At 35.9% G+C, this 17,267-nt stretch overlaps 1 protein-coding gene across 1 annotated transcript; it reads right to left on the reverse strand.

The window, feature by feature from the left end:
• Positions 1-1,057: 1,057 nt before the first annotated feature.
• On the reverse strand, positions 1,058-10,600 carry LOC110756212 (uncharacterized). The gene is made up of 7 exons (XM_021957620.2): positions 9,824-10,600; positions 7,141-7,240; positions 6,285-6,350; positions 4,910-5,024; positions 3,373-3,455; positions 2,353-2,414; positions 1,058-1,531 (listed from the first exon to the last, which is right to left on the reverse strand). The coding sequence occupies exons 1-7, from the start codon at positions 10,021-10,023 to the stop codon at positions 1,423-1,425; spliced, it is 735 nt and encodes a 244-aa protein (XP_021813312.1). The 5' UTR covers positions 10,024-10,600; the 3' UTR covers positions 1,058-1,422.
• Between the last annotated feature and the right edge of the window lie 6,667 nt (positions 10,601-17,267).

Genomic DNA, 17,267 nt, shown 5'->3' on the forward strand with positions numbered 1-17,267 from the left:
TTCACTTGTACTATCGAGTTTAGTATATAAATTTTGCCCAACCAACTTTTGAATCCTAGAACCGCCACTGGTTACCATAGGGGCTTCAATTCAGAACCACCTGAGAGCACACCAAAAGCTTGAGACAATTCAACTAACACCTCATTGGTCATTTTATTCTTTCTTTATAATTCAATATTTAAACTCCGTCAAGCTTGAATATTACCATAAAAATGGACCAGCTTATTTATACAAGTTTGTGATGGGGCATTTTCCAATGTTATGTCTGAAGCAGGAAATCATTTCCATGGAATTAACCAACATGTAATTAGGGTCTTTTGAATATTCCTCCCATTCAACTTCTCATGTTGTTTCTATCGGTGCAATTGAGGATACATTTAGTGGGAGTTCAAAACCATGAATTTGTATATACCAAGTGTTGGCAACACGGTTGGAGACGCATGAACACATCGTCGCCAATCTAAAATTCTATCGGCAACATATACCTTCGTCCTATTTTGGGTCATTTGAAAGTTTGGTATGAGTGCAAGCAATTTTTCATACAGAACTTGAAGATTTCTCTGCCATGCCTTGTTGCTGGTATGATTTCCAATTGACGTTCATCCCAGCAGTGATTTTGTCAAGTTCTGCTCTTTCAACATGGCAATTCGTCGGTCGGAGCCGAGCCCAACCGCTTCTAGTTATTCAATTTATTATGTTCTTGGTATTCACCGATTTCACTCAAAAGCTATCACTACTAGCTGTTTACTAGTGATGTGTGCTATCTACAATAGTAAGTTAGTAACCCATTTATACAAATGTCTTCTGGTTATATGCTACCAGAAATAAAATAAGTCAACATTTTGATTATTTCTCTCATTTCTGCACCCTAAATCGCTCTTAGTGTACTAAAGCTTTGTAAGGACACATTAGCAACACTGGATGACAGTAAAATTGGATAGCTACAGAATAGATTTGATATAGCAATGCTGCAACAACCATATGTTTTACTTAATCATTAGCTGCCTGTGCCGGAAGATAAAAGCACGACACTTGTGACAAGGGATACGAAGAAAAATACATGAAATCAAGCAATTATGATTACTCTTTCATTCCCCAATACATATAAAAAATAACAGAGAATTTTATTTCCTACTTTCAACAGGACAGCTAAGCCATGCCTTAGCCTAGCTATGCAAAGGAAAAAATTAAACCAAGCATGAAATACTAAAACATAAGGGTAAAAGAAAAACTGACATCTGCATAAACAATTAGATCCCCTGCAGTTTTTGAGATGAGAAAGGTGGGTCAACTCCAATTTTGTTGTCTGGAGGTCAGGATTTGGTTTGAGAAATTCCAGCCGCATTGGGAGGCTGGATGTTGGTTTGAGTACCGATCGGAAGAAGCCCATTTGAAAACGAAGACCAAAATACGGAAGGCAGATCATGATTGCATCTGATGGGGTGGGATGCCCACATGGGTTGCTAGCTCCTCATTCACTTTCACTGGAAGCGGTGGCATCTGCTTCATTACGTCTGGCATGTCATTCAAGCTGTAGAGAAATTTGGAAATTAAATGGATGAATTTATATGTAAATGTAATTAGTCAGCACACATCAATGTTCATATTTTTAACAGAAAATGAGATCAGTGGAGGCATTTTCTACTCTTTTGCGCAACACAGATAAGTCAGCAATTGTCGCTGGAAAGCCTTGGAAACAATGCAATGACACAAGTTTAGAAACTGAACATTCAAGAATTCACATTGTACACTCGAACCAATTGTAAACTGCATTAGTAATGTTGATCAGATGGAGCAATCATTTTAATCTATAGAGAATTTGTGAAGGTGAATGCAAATGGCTCAAAATGATCAAAAAACCAACTAGCTGATCATGGTGATTTCGAGAACTTGTGCATTTGTAGACCAAGGTTCAATAATCAAGGTGATTTTTATACAGCCTACATACATAATGGCAAAGGTCAATATGATATAAATCCATGGAGACAAGTGCCCATCATTGACAAGATAAATAAAGTCATGAATGCCAAACATGACAATCCTCATATTTCTTCTCCTCTTTTGTTAATGAGCTCTGAATTCATTAATTTAGGAAACAGGTGGCTTATTAAGCTAGTAGAAAGAACCACAGTGGCAGCAAACATAAGCATGTCATATTGTCAATTTCTGTTCTTACAACAGAAAATACATAAATATAAAATATGTGATTTGTGTGGACATGGAGAGAATACAAGGGAAACAAAAAGAATAATAAAAAACCATGCTATTGCAAAGGAAAAGGAAATGCGTCAATTGATCCCAATTTCAACTTATTATGACAGAAAACATATATAAACAAAGTTCATAGCATACTCATTCATAATTTTGAGGATATTATCTCGAGTTTGGCAGAAGAGGTTGATGTTCTCCTGTATCTGAAAAAACAGATGGACAAAATAACTCATTTCAATTACAAAAGTGTCAAGAATATATCTGAGAGGGCACTATTGCCAAGACATTATATCATTCTTTAGCTCAAGTCATTTCTTAAAATTTATATAAATAAGTTGTTCATAAATACCATTAACATAAAGAAACACCGACTGATTTTAAAGCAAACAATGGCTACCCATAGTGGAAACTTTTTGTTATGGTGGAGTGTCATTAATTGAAGCTGAATGTAAAGTATGTTCGTAAATATCCATTAAAAAGTAAGTGCATTATCTGCATTAAAAATTGCGGATATGGTCAGATAGCATTTTAAACAGAAAAACATAAAGTGATCCTCCGATTCATCAACCAGAAGACCGAGCCATCCGTTAGAAACAATTGCAACATCTGAAATAAAAAGTTGTATCTTATGTTATTAGATTCAAATACAATGTTAAGGAGAAAACTGAGGCAAATGTCTCGACTACAAGCATCTCTTTAGCCATGAGTGTCATCAGAAATTAGGAAGAGCGCATTTCTGCTACTTTTCAAGACTGTAATGATGTTGTTTCTTAATGATCTGCTGCTGTGAGGGATATATTTTGTCACGTGTTGTAGTTGGCTGATGGTTTGGGTTTTCAATTTTTGCTTTAGAGGACATACCGTCCTCCGTATAGTACAGTCTCCTTTTATTAATAAAGTCTTGTTTCTAAAAGAAAAATAAATAAATTTGAGGCAAATGCCTTGAGTATGTCTAATGCAATAAACAAATATAATTACTGGGTTGCGCAGCTTATTATTTATAGATTACCAAGAAATGGATGCCAATATTCATCACTGACACTTAAAAAGCATGCACAATTGCAAAGCTTTTAGCTTTGAGATTTTCCTGATACCATCTGGCTTTCAGATAAATTAATAGCTAGAATGACAGGAAACAAATGCATAATGACAGCTCTCTACCTGGAAAGCTGCAAGGTTCGCAGAAATTTGATTCAGGGCTTGTGCATTTTGCTCCAGAAGCTCTCCTGTAATACCACCAATGGCTGCAAACAGAACAAACAATTTTTAAACAAACCATTACAACAGTACCTTCAAAGAGGAAGCTCTAGATATCAGAAACCCAAAACTTTTTAATTGCAAGGCAAACAACCTCCATCCAAGTCCATAACATCAGCAGCAGTCAATGGTAATAAGTGGAAATTATATACTGTTCATTCACTTTCAAAGCTTATAAAGTAAACCATAGAGGCTAATAGTATATGATTGATTGAAAGATTAAAACAAATACACTTTAGAAATTTGAAATGACATAATTCATGATACCTAAGTCATTGATAATATGATATAGAGAAACTGAGAGACCACGAATATAAGACTTCACAAAAATAGACCTAAAATACACATGTTAAGTTGAATGGCTCTTGCTATTATCAAAATAATAAATGAATCTTTTCTCCTTTCCAGTCTACCACAATCATAAATAAAATAAGTGAATAACCAAAGACCTACAGAAGTCATTTTGAACTCTTTTATACCTATACGCCCTACAAGAAAACAATACAGGTTGAGTAGCTAAACAAGAAATCCAGAGGGGACCTCAACTTCCAGTATCCAGATGTATGCATTCAACTTCCACTGGAATAAAATTAACCAAGTCAGTGAATACTCCCAAACAAATAAAAGATACAGTGAATACTTCCAGTCTGGTTGTTTGTGTCCAATATCTAAATGAAGTCAAGGCCAGGGAAGGATGTTTTTGTTTGGTAGGAAACAGCGTTATAAGGCATTCAATCTGAATGGAAATGATTGAATCGGAACACACACAAACTTCATAAAGTTGACCCCATAAAGGCTTGCCTTGGCATCTGGAATTAAGAGTCAGGCTTGTTTTGGTTTATCTGAAACCAGTTCCAGAATTCTTTTCAAACACTCATTGTATTTCTCCACCATTATTTTTCAAGAAAGCTCTAAGTTCAAGGATTTCGTGGCTATCCTATGTCGCATTTGCTCTGAGACTATGTAATTCAAGATTCATGAAAGTTTACATATGTCAATTAAGCTTCTTAACAGATAATTGACTACTTATGGCTAACCTGACATAATTGACAACATTTTAGCCTTAATTAGCCAGAGATCCATTGAGAAACTGTAATTTACATACAAAAGCTACTCCAACTCATAAACACAGATTCTTATGAAATATAAGCGAAGGGCACATCAGCACAGTGACCACAATCAGAGGCACATATTTGGGCCCGCATGATAAAGATTTTACTATAATCAAAATACCTTAAGCGATAATTCTTTCTCATAAGGTTAGGGATTCAGAAAATAATGCCAAAAACAATATGTATATGTGGGTATGGGTGTGTAGATCAAGTAAATAATGTATTAATAAATGAATTTACCTTAGGCGCAAGACATAAAAACAAGCCAAAGTTCGATCAAAATATATTTAAACCTGTGCATAATAGGTTTAGAAAGTATACAACCACACCTTTGTATGAGATGCCATCATCATTGTCCATAGTAACCATTGGGGGAGCATAGGGAGCAACATTGGGCCGGCCAGCAAAGTGAGATGGCTTTGCTGAAGTGTCAATTACTCTCTCCTGAGAAACAAATACAAAGACATTCCATGAACGTTTTGTAACACAGGAAGCAGGTAAACAAACATATATTAGAGGAAAAGGTGCAACATGAAATATATGATGTTTAACAAATAGTGAATCGGGGGAAATCCATGAACAAGACAAGAATAAGAAAAACTTCTCACTTTTGCTTATTGGAGTGGGAACACAAAGGAATACGATACTTCGGCTGGAGAAAATACTACATTTCTAAGTTTACAGTGTTTGTTTACAAGTTACAACAACAATCAGGCCTTCTAAGGCACTGAAAAACAAAATAGCGTAATTGCTGCAACTGGAAACTACGAACTAGAATCCTAGGAGCAGATTTCATCATCAGCTTTAAAATGAGATCAAAATATGATTTCTAACACATATTTTTGGTCACATAAGCTTCTAAAAATTTTCTACAAGATATTGCTAGGACGGTGCAAAATTTGTTGCATCTGATTTCTTTTTCATTCTTCCATTGGCTATCTATGCACGTAAAGGAAATTAAGAAGTTTGGATATTTGGTACATTTTCTTAAGTATATCGGCCTATCAGACAATAGAATATACAATTACGTAATTTTCGTTTTTTGTCAGAGTTGTTAGAATACTATTATTATTATTTTCATTCTAGACTAGGATTATTATTATAAATATCTATTTCATGGATTTGGATGTTTGGAAATGCTTTGCGCAAGCCTAGACACTCTTTATAGTGTTTGGTTGAAACAGAAAAAAAGCCCTTTTCTGGGGTTAAAGAACTATGAGTTCTCAAAAAAAGTACCTAACAGGTGATCTTTCACGAAGGACTACCAGTTCTATGTAGTATCAACAAAAGCGTGCTACTGAATAAAATGCTTAATATAGAAGCCCTCGCGAACAAAAACATTGCTAAAGTTAAGTGGCTGATTAGAGAACCCTAAACCTATTCTCTAATCTCCCTTTCTATTCTCCTCCTGAAATAAAAAATTTATTATGACTTAGCAAGTGAATTGCATAACTTCAACAACAAACAAAAAAAAAAAAAAAAAAAAGGACTTAGGGAATTAATGTAAGTAAATGACAAAAACAGCTTCACTTCTGTTCTGTCACAGGGGCATGACAAATTAGACTATGTCATACAACTTTATAGAATCAGAAAATTGTAACAGACAGTGAAATAATAATACATAAAATAAAATAACCCAGCCCCTTTATTTAATGCCCATGAGCCTTAGCCCAAGGTACAACAGACTGAGGGTAGAGAACATACCTTTTTATCTTTGCTTTTCCTTGTTAAGTTATGTTCTTCCTTCCTTCTCTTGCTGTTTTCCTTTTTCTGGAAAGGAAGTGAACCAAGAAAACAATCAAAATACAGTTTTGAAATGGTAAAGAATATTTCAAACAGGTACTAGCTTAAGTAAGATGCTAATGTGTTTGCAATATTTGTAGCTTGTTTACACCTACAAGCGACAAAAATTTATGCTTCCCACAACTGGTATAACAGGGAAAATTCTCTGTTAAATGATAAGAGCATCAGGCTGTCAACAACTAGCATACAGCTTGAGAGCAACAACTATATAGGGAAGATTCTCTGTTACCTGCTGAACATTGCAGCAGTCTTTTGGTTTTCCAATAATTTACTACGTCACGTGGTTAGCAACATATATAATACATATTTTCCACAGTTCCAGTCACTAGATTATAAAATGTGATGTCAAAGTTAAAAAGATATAATTATGGACCTTGCAAATGATAATTATGAAAATATGATTTAATAATTGCAAAAGTAATTCTTTTCTAGGACTGGGGAGAAAACAAAGCATATCATGACGCATTGACAAAAACAGGCTCAGGTCACAATTTGGTAGCTCATGTCACTTTCCTTGCTCATAAAAATGAACTGCGACCAGAATTACCAAGGGCCATCCACAAAAACACAAGGTTATCGAGTTAAAAAGATATTTCCAAGACAAACTTAAATGACCGGTTTGAGCCTTGCATTTTTCTTGGAAGAGAAGTACAAGATCCCCAAGGAAACATACATCATCATGGCTCATTTCATGGATCCTAATCAAGAATAGCCTACCAATTTTGGGCACTAATTAAGAAAAAGTAATTAAGCTTACAGTCATCCATCTGCAACGCAACGCCACATCTCGGACAGTCTTATTCTGCAGCTGCATAGCTATCTTTGCATACCGGATTATGTTTGATTCTGTTGAATATCTGCAAGGTAAATATTATGACAACATAATTAGATAAACTCATGAATAACGGGAATCAGAAGAAAGAAAGGAAGAAGGGTACATGAGAAGTTTATTCCAAAGCACAAAATAAAGTTTCTGAAAAGTGAACACAACAATCATATAGACAGCAACTTACATATCTTTCTTATTTTTTTCCTGGTCTGGACCAACTTACATGGCTATCAATATGGGTTTTCACCATATATATTCATCAGTTCTAATGATAAGAAAGGTACTAAGTACCGTATCTGTGAAGATTTGTAATCTTAAACATATGGACATACATCGCCAGAGACTTGGGTAAGGAAATAAATTACAACACTCATTCAATTAATGGTGGTATATAGACAAACATCGAAATTTTCAATACATATTTGGAAAGCATTAACAAAAAGCAAACATCCATGTGAAGCGCCTTTCTTTTTTCCTTCTGTTTATCCAAAGATCCAATTTTTTTGAATCATTGAGAGATTTTAAGAACTATAAAACCCAAATTGGTTACATCAATTGGCAGGGAAGTTTAATGCTAACCTTAAACACTGCAAAATATTGGGCCCCTCCAAAATCCAATTGGTATATGAATGTGAAACAATACCATCACCTAAATACATTGTGGAAAACAAATCGATGGGATACACCTTTTTTTTTTTCCTTTTGGTTATCCAAACATCTAATTTGTGTGAATCATTGAGAGATTTTAAGAACCATAAAACCCAAATTGGTTAAATCAGTTGGCAGGGAAGTTTAATGCTCACTTTACGATTAATTAGACACTGCTAAATATTGGGCCCTTCCTAAATCCAATTGGCATATGAATGTGAAATAATACCATTACCTAACTAAGATTTCATTCATCATCTATGCAGAAGCTTAGAAAGTTTTATTGGTTCTTGAATTTGTCCTAATCTCAAAGTTTTTTTGGTTTTGAATTTTTCCTAATCTCTTTCTAACCAATCTAAGTTTTATTCGGTGAATGTGGAATGAATATAACACTGAAGCTACCATCCATGAACCATCTTCAATTTCTAAGCCAATTTTGTTAACCAAATGTCACAAGAAATTGGCTCCAAGTTAGAAAAATAAAATAAAAACCAATATAAGAATTTCTTCAAAGTGTACATCATATATGTATGATTGGGTGAAAATTCATGATTAAACAAGAATTAAGTTAAACAGTTTTCATGTCAGTGATGAGATGCATTATCTCAGAGACTTTGATTTTTTTATTATTTTGAATAAGAAACTTCCACTGAAAGCACCAAGTGCACGACCCTTACCAAACCAATAACAACCAAAGATATTAAAAGTAGAAAACAAGGAATCAACAAATATGTCATAAAGAAAAACAAACATATCAGAAAAGTTATAACTTATATATATATATATAGTGGTGATAAATGGGCTTTGGATCTCCATCAAGCTAGATTTTACATACTGATAAATCCAAATTCCTACTAAACACGCTATACTAGCAATAAAAGAGCCAGCTTCAACACTACCCTATTATATATCCCAAAGAAAACCTCCCTGCTAACTGCAAATATTTCAACTGACATGCAGAAAGACATGAGACCCAAAATTGATCATTTTCAAATTCAACATGATTCCAACATATCAAAGACCAATTTGAACATACAAAGCTCCCATACTCTGGTCATATCACATTATCAACACTCTAATAAAGTAAATAACGACAGAGCCCGAATGACTAACTATAGGATAGGGTAATATAGCTACACATATGGATATGTCAGAACATGTGCATATAATATCTTAACTCATCCACTTAACTAAAAACTTTCCAACAGGATTTCTTATTTGACATGTATAACAAAATGAGGAACCATTAAAAGCTTCAACAGCTGCCTAACAAGCTCAATTTTCTTTCTTCTTTGAAATGTTGTTGTACTGAAGATACCGTCATATAATGCTAGCATAAACTCGCACACCATCACATGAACATTGAACTACCAGTTTAAGTTCTTTATATGCTACTTAAAACCTGGTTACACCACCCTACAACATACTTAAGTCATATTTGCATTATATCTATGAAACTTTACTCCAAATAATTTATTGCAGGCTCTTCTAAGGCTTTAAATTCCATTAAATACCACAATAACTGTCTCCACATAATCATAAAATTTCCGCACTTCCAAAACCTCCTTTGATATCACATATTGACGGAAATACTAATATGCCATATCATACCAGATACTAAGATATATTTGTAAACAGATTTTAAGGACACCAAGCCTGTTCTATACAAGATAGTAGCATCCACTATCAATCACAGCAGCATTTTTATCAACTCCAACAAGTCACACATATAGAAGAAAAAGGAAGACACAATTAAAAGTACTCAGGACCGAAATTACTTTTAAAAAGAACTGAAGAAAAAAAAAATGAAGCAATTTAAAATTTTATAAAAAAAAAAGCACCCAAAAAGTTAATTCCGATTCATCTAGAATTCAAAACGAAAACTAAAAATTCTCAAAAACAGTTGAATGCAAACTCCAAGAACCTCAAAGAGTCCAACAAAACCCCAAAATTTAATACTCACTTGGCGAGCCCGTCGTCAAGAATTGCCTGCTCCTCTGCGCTCCAATCCATAGAAATACCCGGGTTGTGTTTCATGGCCATGGCGGCACCGGAACTCTCCGGTGCCGACACCGGCGCAGAGTTTCCGTTACTTGGGTTGGTGCCGTTGAACGACGACGAGGCGTGGCTCGGTTCTTGGTGGTTCCCAGATGGGTTAGCCATAAACAATTCTTGAAATTTGAAAATTAACAAAGTTCTGAATTCCAGCACCGAATCTGACCCAAACCCAGTTCTCAGAATCACGGAATTTGGCCGTTGGTTCCCGCCAATTTCGGTGTCCCTCGACGAAATATCGAAAACCCAGATAGAATATATAATATATTGAAAACGAAAAACAGAGAGATTGGATAAGTGAGAAAGACTGAGAGAATTTACAAAAATCGAATCTTTTTACATGTGAATATACAAAAATATGAGACTGAAGGGAGCTCTACGCAAAGTGAAGTACTGAAAACTGAAGAAAGAGATGTACGGAAAATCAAAGAGTGGAGGGTTTTGACGTTTGAAGGTGTATTACATTAATGTTTTAATATATTCTTCTTGCAATATTTATTATTTTTGGGGTTTTCTATTTTCTTTGTTGTTTCTGGGTTTTCTTTCTACTGCTTATTTTTTGGGGTAAAGATTTGGGTTTCTATTTTCTTGCCCTGCAACTTGTTGCACCACAGTCCGCACCGAATAAGGAATATTTTTTTACAGAAAGGAAAGAAAGCGATTGACAAAATCCATTTTCTCTCTCCCTCTCTACTCCGGTGTTTTATTTTTATGAAACTCCCACTTTTATAGAGAGGAAAAATCTCCACGCATAATTTTTAATGTTTTATTTTTGTGAACTCCCTCTTTTTATGACTCGCTTAGCCTAATCAACCACTAGCATCGCCACATGTGGACCTAGACCCCGTGCATAGCCATGTGCCCAACCGATCAAACCACACGCCTCGCGCTCATAGGCAGAACCATACTAAGGGCTACAGCCATTGTAGCCCAATGTGGTTTTTTAAGAAAAAAATATAAAACCTATATATTTAACTTGTTTTTAATATTAGCCTAGTTAGTGTTAGACTTATTTAGGTGCAAGGAGGTGCAGCTATACCTCTTCTTATCGGAAAAATTATTGTAGGTGCTTCAAATTGCCCATTTGCTTAGTTGGTCGTGGTGCACTCCAGATGTACATATTACCTTATTTCTATTTTCAACATTTAAGTAAATGTCTTTGTCCTTTTACTTTCATTTATTTTTATATTACTCTATTTACTTAAGTTTACAATGTAAATAAAGAAGTACCCCCATTTGGATTCAAATAAAAATATTAGAAAATCAAATTCCCACCAAATCAAAAAAAATGAAAAATCACTTTTAGTGCTAAATACGATTTAGACTAAAAATAATGGCTCATTAAGTCAATATATACTTCATACTAAAATCCCATAAAATCAAGTTTTCTTATTTGATGTGTAAGGAATAAAAGCCGCTAAAAATTATCTTGAGAAAATGATTATTCCGAAAAACCATTTTTCATACTTAGTCAATATTTTTACAAAACAAATTTTCATATATGATATGAATGCATAAAGGGACCTAAGATCAATTTAGGTAAAAAGCCTTAGATGTTCAATCCACAAAGATTTTTTAGCATTTCAAAATTGCACCTCCGCTAAAATAATTCTGGGTCAGCCAATGAGCCCAATATATATTAACTTATTAAAGCCCAAAAAAATCTTCTTCTTTTTTTCAAATCTAATTGGAGGGCATCAATAAAAATACACATTAAAATAGGTTCATTTTCAGTTATGTTATTGAACATATTTTCATTTTGATCATATGTGTTTTTCAATTGCATTTAATATGTTTTTGTTTTTTTATTTTTGATAAAGAGCGATAGTATTTTATTGATAAGAGGAACATAAACAAGTACAAAGCCACTATGGTGTTAAACCATATTTGGTTTACGTTAAAGCTTACTGAAAATTAGTCTATGGAGCTATGAACTAGCGTGGTTTATATGATTTAATGTTTACTTTTATTTCTAGAAAGACTATAGAAATTGTAAGTACCAAAAAAAAATTAATCCTTAAATTTTAAGCTAATAACTTTAGCTAGCCCACCCATTAAAAATTTCATGGTTCTGCCCTTGCTCGCGCTTAGCTAGATACCCTCGAGTTGCCCCACCTAGCTTGCCTAGGAAGGCATTGCCGACCACCCCAAGGAACACCTCGGCTAGGAGACTTAGTCGCGAAGAGTTGCAAACCTCCACGTGCGGGGTTACCATTGGACCACTTCTAGGACAACAACAACCTTTAAAGACGGAGGTCCAACCCACCTCGAACTCTCACCTCAGTCACTTTCGTAATCACATGTTTGATCACCATTCGGCCTTATATGTGACAAGATGAAGGTCAAGGATTGCTCAAAGAGCCGTCACCCCCGGATATCATGTAAGGCACTCATTACTACGCACGTGTTGACCTCTAATTGGCCTCTGCTCAAACTCGACGGGTCACTAGAGCCTAGTTGTTCAGTTTAGTGCGCTCCGCCTACCTATGACATATAGATTGCCTTGGCAATATGCCTATAAATAGAGGACTCTCTTGGAAGAAAAGGAGACCAAATCTTCCTTGCACTTAGAATTTCTCTACTCATGTATACTCAACAAACCACTTGTATCATCTTATTCATATCAATAGAAGCATCTCTTACAATCTTTTATGGTGTTATTCCATATCTCAAACTCAATTACACAATTTGGTCCTACTTACCTTGTATCCCCTCTATGGTCAAGGTTTGTGTTGACTACTGGTCTCACCAGTCAACAAGTTTATCAAAACATACACTGAAATTACTTGTAGGATAGCTTAAAACACTAGAATGGGGTTGAATAGTACATTTCAGTGTAACAAAGGAATAAAAATACATCCAAAGGATTGATAAGTGGTATCAATCCTTGAATGTACAAAACGTAAAAATAAAGAACATGCTGGAGTTATTTTACGTGGTAAAACCCTACCTCTGGGGAAAATACACGGGACCTGATAGTCCAAGGCAAATCCACTGTAGAAATAAAGATTACAAGAAGTATACAAACTTATCCCAGACTCTCTAGATAATGTACCAACTTCTTCGTAACTTGACTTCTAGCGGGATTACTTATTTCCCACCTTATGTTGAATCAGATACTCGACGCGATCGATTCAAACTCACCGGAGGTATGAGACACTTGTAACTTATGCAATTGGATGCAATGTATGGAATGACAAATCATCACGATAATCTTACTCTTTATGATCTATCCTCAACAAAGCAATGCACAACAACTTTCTTTTGTTATTTGGAGATCAGAAAACTCATGTTGAAAGTTGTGTTAAAAGAATGAAGCATAGTGTTGCATCGATTCAGCTGCACCAAAATGGATTCAGCTACATCCTCAACTTGTGAAACTCGCAAGTGCACGAGCCGTTGGTAGTTTAGCATATGTAAGTGCGAGGTCAATTCCACAGGGATTGGTGATTGAATGATCCAATTCAGTTTCCCTACACAAAACAAAAATGAAACCAAAAGAACATAAAATATGAAAGAAAGAAAATAACTAAGACAAGATGGTGAGGTTTCAAAATCCACCCTAATTGTTCTAATCATGTTATGGCAGCAAGTAAACAAATTGATTCACTCATGACGATGCTCGCAAATAAGTCCATGGTCTTTGGATCAGATTGCATTGAACATCACAAGAACCCTAGAGCATGGTGTTTACAGTATGAGTCCTAGAAACCAAATCACATGAACCATTTATATGCAGTTCATGAGTTGCTAATGGAAGGAATGAAGATGGTTCCCAAACCTTCCCAACCAGAGCATAATGCATAAAACCTTAGGTGATAAATCAAAGGATGCAAAACAACTTCATTAAAACAGTGAAGAAGAATTCATGAATGAAATCAAACTTTATAAACTCAAACCATAATACAAGACCAACAAGATGTTTATTAAAACTAGTGACTCTCAACTCTCCCTCTCTTTGTGTACAATGTAAGTGTAAATGATGGATATGAATTTCTGCCCCTTAGCTCTTTGGAGACTCTCTATTTATAGGCACAGGGGTTAGGTGAATCATATTATATAATTGAGTTCACTAACCACACCCACTTCACCTAACACACAATTGCATTTGAAAACAATTCCTCTTCTCCTTAGGCTTAGTGCTGCAGCTCCCACTTCATCTTCTTTTATTTCCTTTGGTTGCTGAAAACTCCACTCCAATTATAAGTAATGAATCTACTTCACCTAACTTCCCCACGATCAATAACACCTCATGCTTAGGTCAGAATGACCAAGAACACTTAGCTCCTCCTTAGGTCAGCATGACCAGCAACTTCAAGGGCTCACGAATTGGGCTTCCCTTAAACAAATGACGACTTTGAGCCCTCCATCTTAAAGTTCAGAATGTCATCTTTCCAACCACATGTCATTTGGGCCAATCCAAGGTCGGAGGAAGAAGTTAAGGCCGAAACAAATTGCTAACTCATTTGGCAGCGCAGACAAAATTCATCCTCAGCATGGTTACGTGTTTGACGGGTGACGGACTCCAGGTTTATCCAATGGGGCTACATTTTGGATATGTTATAGACACCTATTGGAACAAATTCCATGAAGGATGTTGCCTTATCTGAGCTGTGTAGTTTGTTGAAATAAGGCCTGCAATGTGACCTACGAAATCGGACTAACAAAGGAGTGTAGCCCAAATTGGGTTTATTTTTAAGCTCTTCTTTCATTCATCCAAATCAGGTCTTAACATGCTTGAATTGCATGAATTATTCTCTCTTGCTCTATTGACCTAAAAAACACACAAAGAGAGGTAAATGATGCAGAATTCTAAGAAACCAAGCAAAAGGAGTACGTAAATAGGGCATGTATATGTATGAAATTATGAGCTTAACACATAGGTTTCCTTTTTATAGTGGTTTTCAAAACAAGGAAGAAAACCAATCAACACCTAAATCAAAAATCAAATAAATTGATTTACAAAGAGGACTGATTGATCTCTAATCAATTTGTCACAGAGGGATCAATATAGAAAAAATGGTACAATGACAAATAGCAGTTGAAATGAAGAAGTTATGATCTATGGAAGTGCAATGACACAACCGTAAATTTTGCAATGTCCCAATTTAAGTATTAGATAAGGTTTTTTTTTTTTTAAACACCTCCCTCCTCACACGCGACTTCTTTTCTTTCTCTCCATGGTGAACAGTAGCACCGCCGCTTCTACTTCAATTTTCGATGCTGTTTGACCTTGGTTGTCGTACCTTCACGAAATATCTTCATGTAACACCCCGATCCAATTTAATTATTTTATTTAATTGTCTAATTGTGAAAATTACAATTTTGCCCTTCGGGGTAGGGGCACTTTAGTCACTTTTTGTTCCGGAGGGATTTTGGGGAATTGAGTGACACTTTTGCGTAGGGCTTGCCAATACGAGTTCGTAGACCGGCGGCACACACAATTCCGAGTTGTAACGAGCACGAAAAGGTCTGAAAATCAAAAGGACATAAAGGTAATTTTGAAAATTGCTAGGAAACCCTAAATACCCAGCCTTCCTCTCTCTCCCTCGCATGCATTAGAACACCCCCCCCAAACTCTCTCTCTTCTCTCTCACTTTTTCCCGCGATGCTGCCACCTTGAGTTGCTAGCTCGTCACCATCCGGTGACCAAATTCGACGATTCTAGTCCTAAAAGAACTGTCTCTCTCTCCTCTACCCGACCCACCCCTTTTCCCAGCTCAAAAACCAGGTGGTTGGGGACTTTGTTGACTGAAAATCTTGACAGAAACGATCATCGTCGTCAGTGATGTTTCCAGCCACTTCAGGTCACACCACCATTTTGAACATGTAGCTCTCTCCTCCCTCTTGCTTTCCCCTAGGTCGCGCCACACCATTGGTGGCTGTCGCCATCGTTGTGAAGCCGGGAAGTCCCGGCCAACACCCTCACGGGTTTGGCTTCGATTGACCTAGTTCCGGCCACTTTTGGCGAAGGTCCAAGATGAAGGGAATATTGTGGGAATGGTGTTGTGTAGAGATTTCTAAAAACTCTACAACCAAACTTTGAGGGTATAAATTTCCTAGCATGCCATATCTAATATGAAATCAAAGTAAGAGCGGAAGCATTAAATAAACTAGGGATTCATGCAAGTCTCATTTGGTCCCAATCTTTATAAGTCTATGAAAGTGTGCACCAAAGACTCTCTAAATCCTATTTGAGAGAGATAAGATGTTCATACCCTTGGAGTGAATCTTGAAACCAAGAATGGTGTTCAAGTAGAGGGAGTGGTCCCTTTGTTGTTGGCTCTCCCTTTGATGTTGATTCTCCACCTTATAGCTCTCCAAATAGGTACAAAGATATGCACCTCCCCAAAGCTCTTTACCAAGGATTGAATGGGATGAGAGAATGAGTAGACAAAAAGTGAAGAGTGGTGCTAGCACCCTCACTTGATGTGATAGATTGAAGGGGTTAGGGAGAGAGAGCTTGATGTTTTCTCTCTTCCAATTTCACCAACTTGAAAACCCTAGGATAATAGAATTCTATAGCTACACACTTACAGGATAAAAAAATGTCACAAGAGTGACAAAAATGCCCCCAAACCCTAGTGTAGCCACACCCCCCCTTTGTGTGTCATCTTTTGCTATCTTGGTCCAACACATTAATCCTATAATGTGTCACATATGTGCCTAAGTCCATATGGTGAAATCCATTTTGAATTTCCAAGTCATATGGCACCTTTAATTAAAGTTTCATAACTTTAATTGAATAATTAAATTAATCTAATCAATTAAATTACTCTAGTGACTTTACTAATTCAATCACTCACTTGTCTAACGAGTGTTGGTCCCGGTCATCCTTAGTTGACTATGTCAAGTGTCGGGTTAACTGTTTGACCTTTGACTTTCACATTGACTTTGACCAAGTCACAAAATCATTCATTCTCTTCATAATTTCCCAATTGATTCCTTTCCGGTGTGCCATCTTATAGGTTCTAATTAACGAGGCAGTGGGCATGAATGATTCACTCTGAATCAAGTTTGAATTGTATCCCTCCATACAATTCTCCATATTGGCAAAGGCTAATTATAATTAGTCCTTCTAGGGCTTCCACAAGCTATGAGTGACACCTAGCAGTATGTCATTGCTACTCAAGCTAAAACGAATTCATTTAGAGAACCTAGTCAGTTTGTGATTACAATGCAATTCAATCCTTCTCTAATTCAATACTCTATGTCATATTCTCGGGATATGGTAAACTTGTGTCAAAATCCCTAATATGACATCTCTAGATTATATGATTCAATTTGATGAAATTGCAAACGTTCTTGTTTCAATTTCCATCCAATACTTTGGCCAAAGATTCACGAATCAT

This window comes from Prunus avium, chromosome 1 (assembly GCF_965620075.1).
Source record: "Prunus avium chromosome 1, drPruAviu1.hap1.1, whole genome shotgun sequence".
Taxonomy (NCBI): domain Eukaryota; kingdom Viridiplantae; phylum Streptophyta; class Magnoliopsida; order Rosales; family Rosaceae; genus Prunus; species Prunus avium.

Excerpts from the sequence above, each read along its gene's own strand:
- LOC110756212 (XM_021957620.2), bottom strand. The coding sequence starts at position 10,023 with ATGGCTAACCCATCTGGGAACCACCAAGAACCGAGCCACGCCTCGTCG. Across the intron at positions 3,456-4,909 it reads TGATGGCATCTCATACAAAG|CCATTGGTGGTATTACAGGA; the intron begins GTGTGGTTGTAT and ends TTCTGTTTGCAG. Across the intron at positions 2,415-3,372 it reads CGAACCTTGCAGCTTTCCAG|ATACAGGAGAACATCAACCT; the intron begins GTAGAGAGCTGT and ends CTGTTTTTTCAG.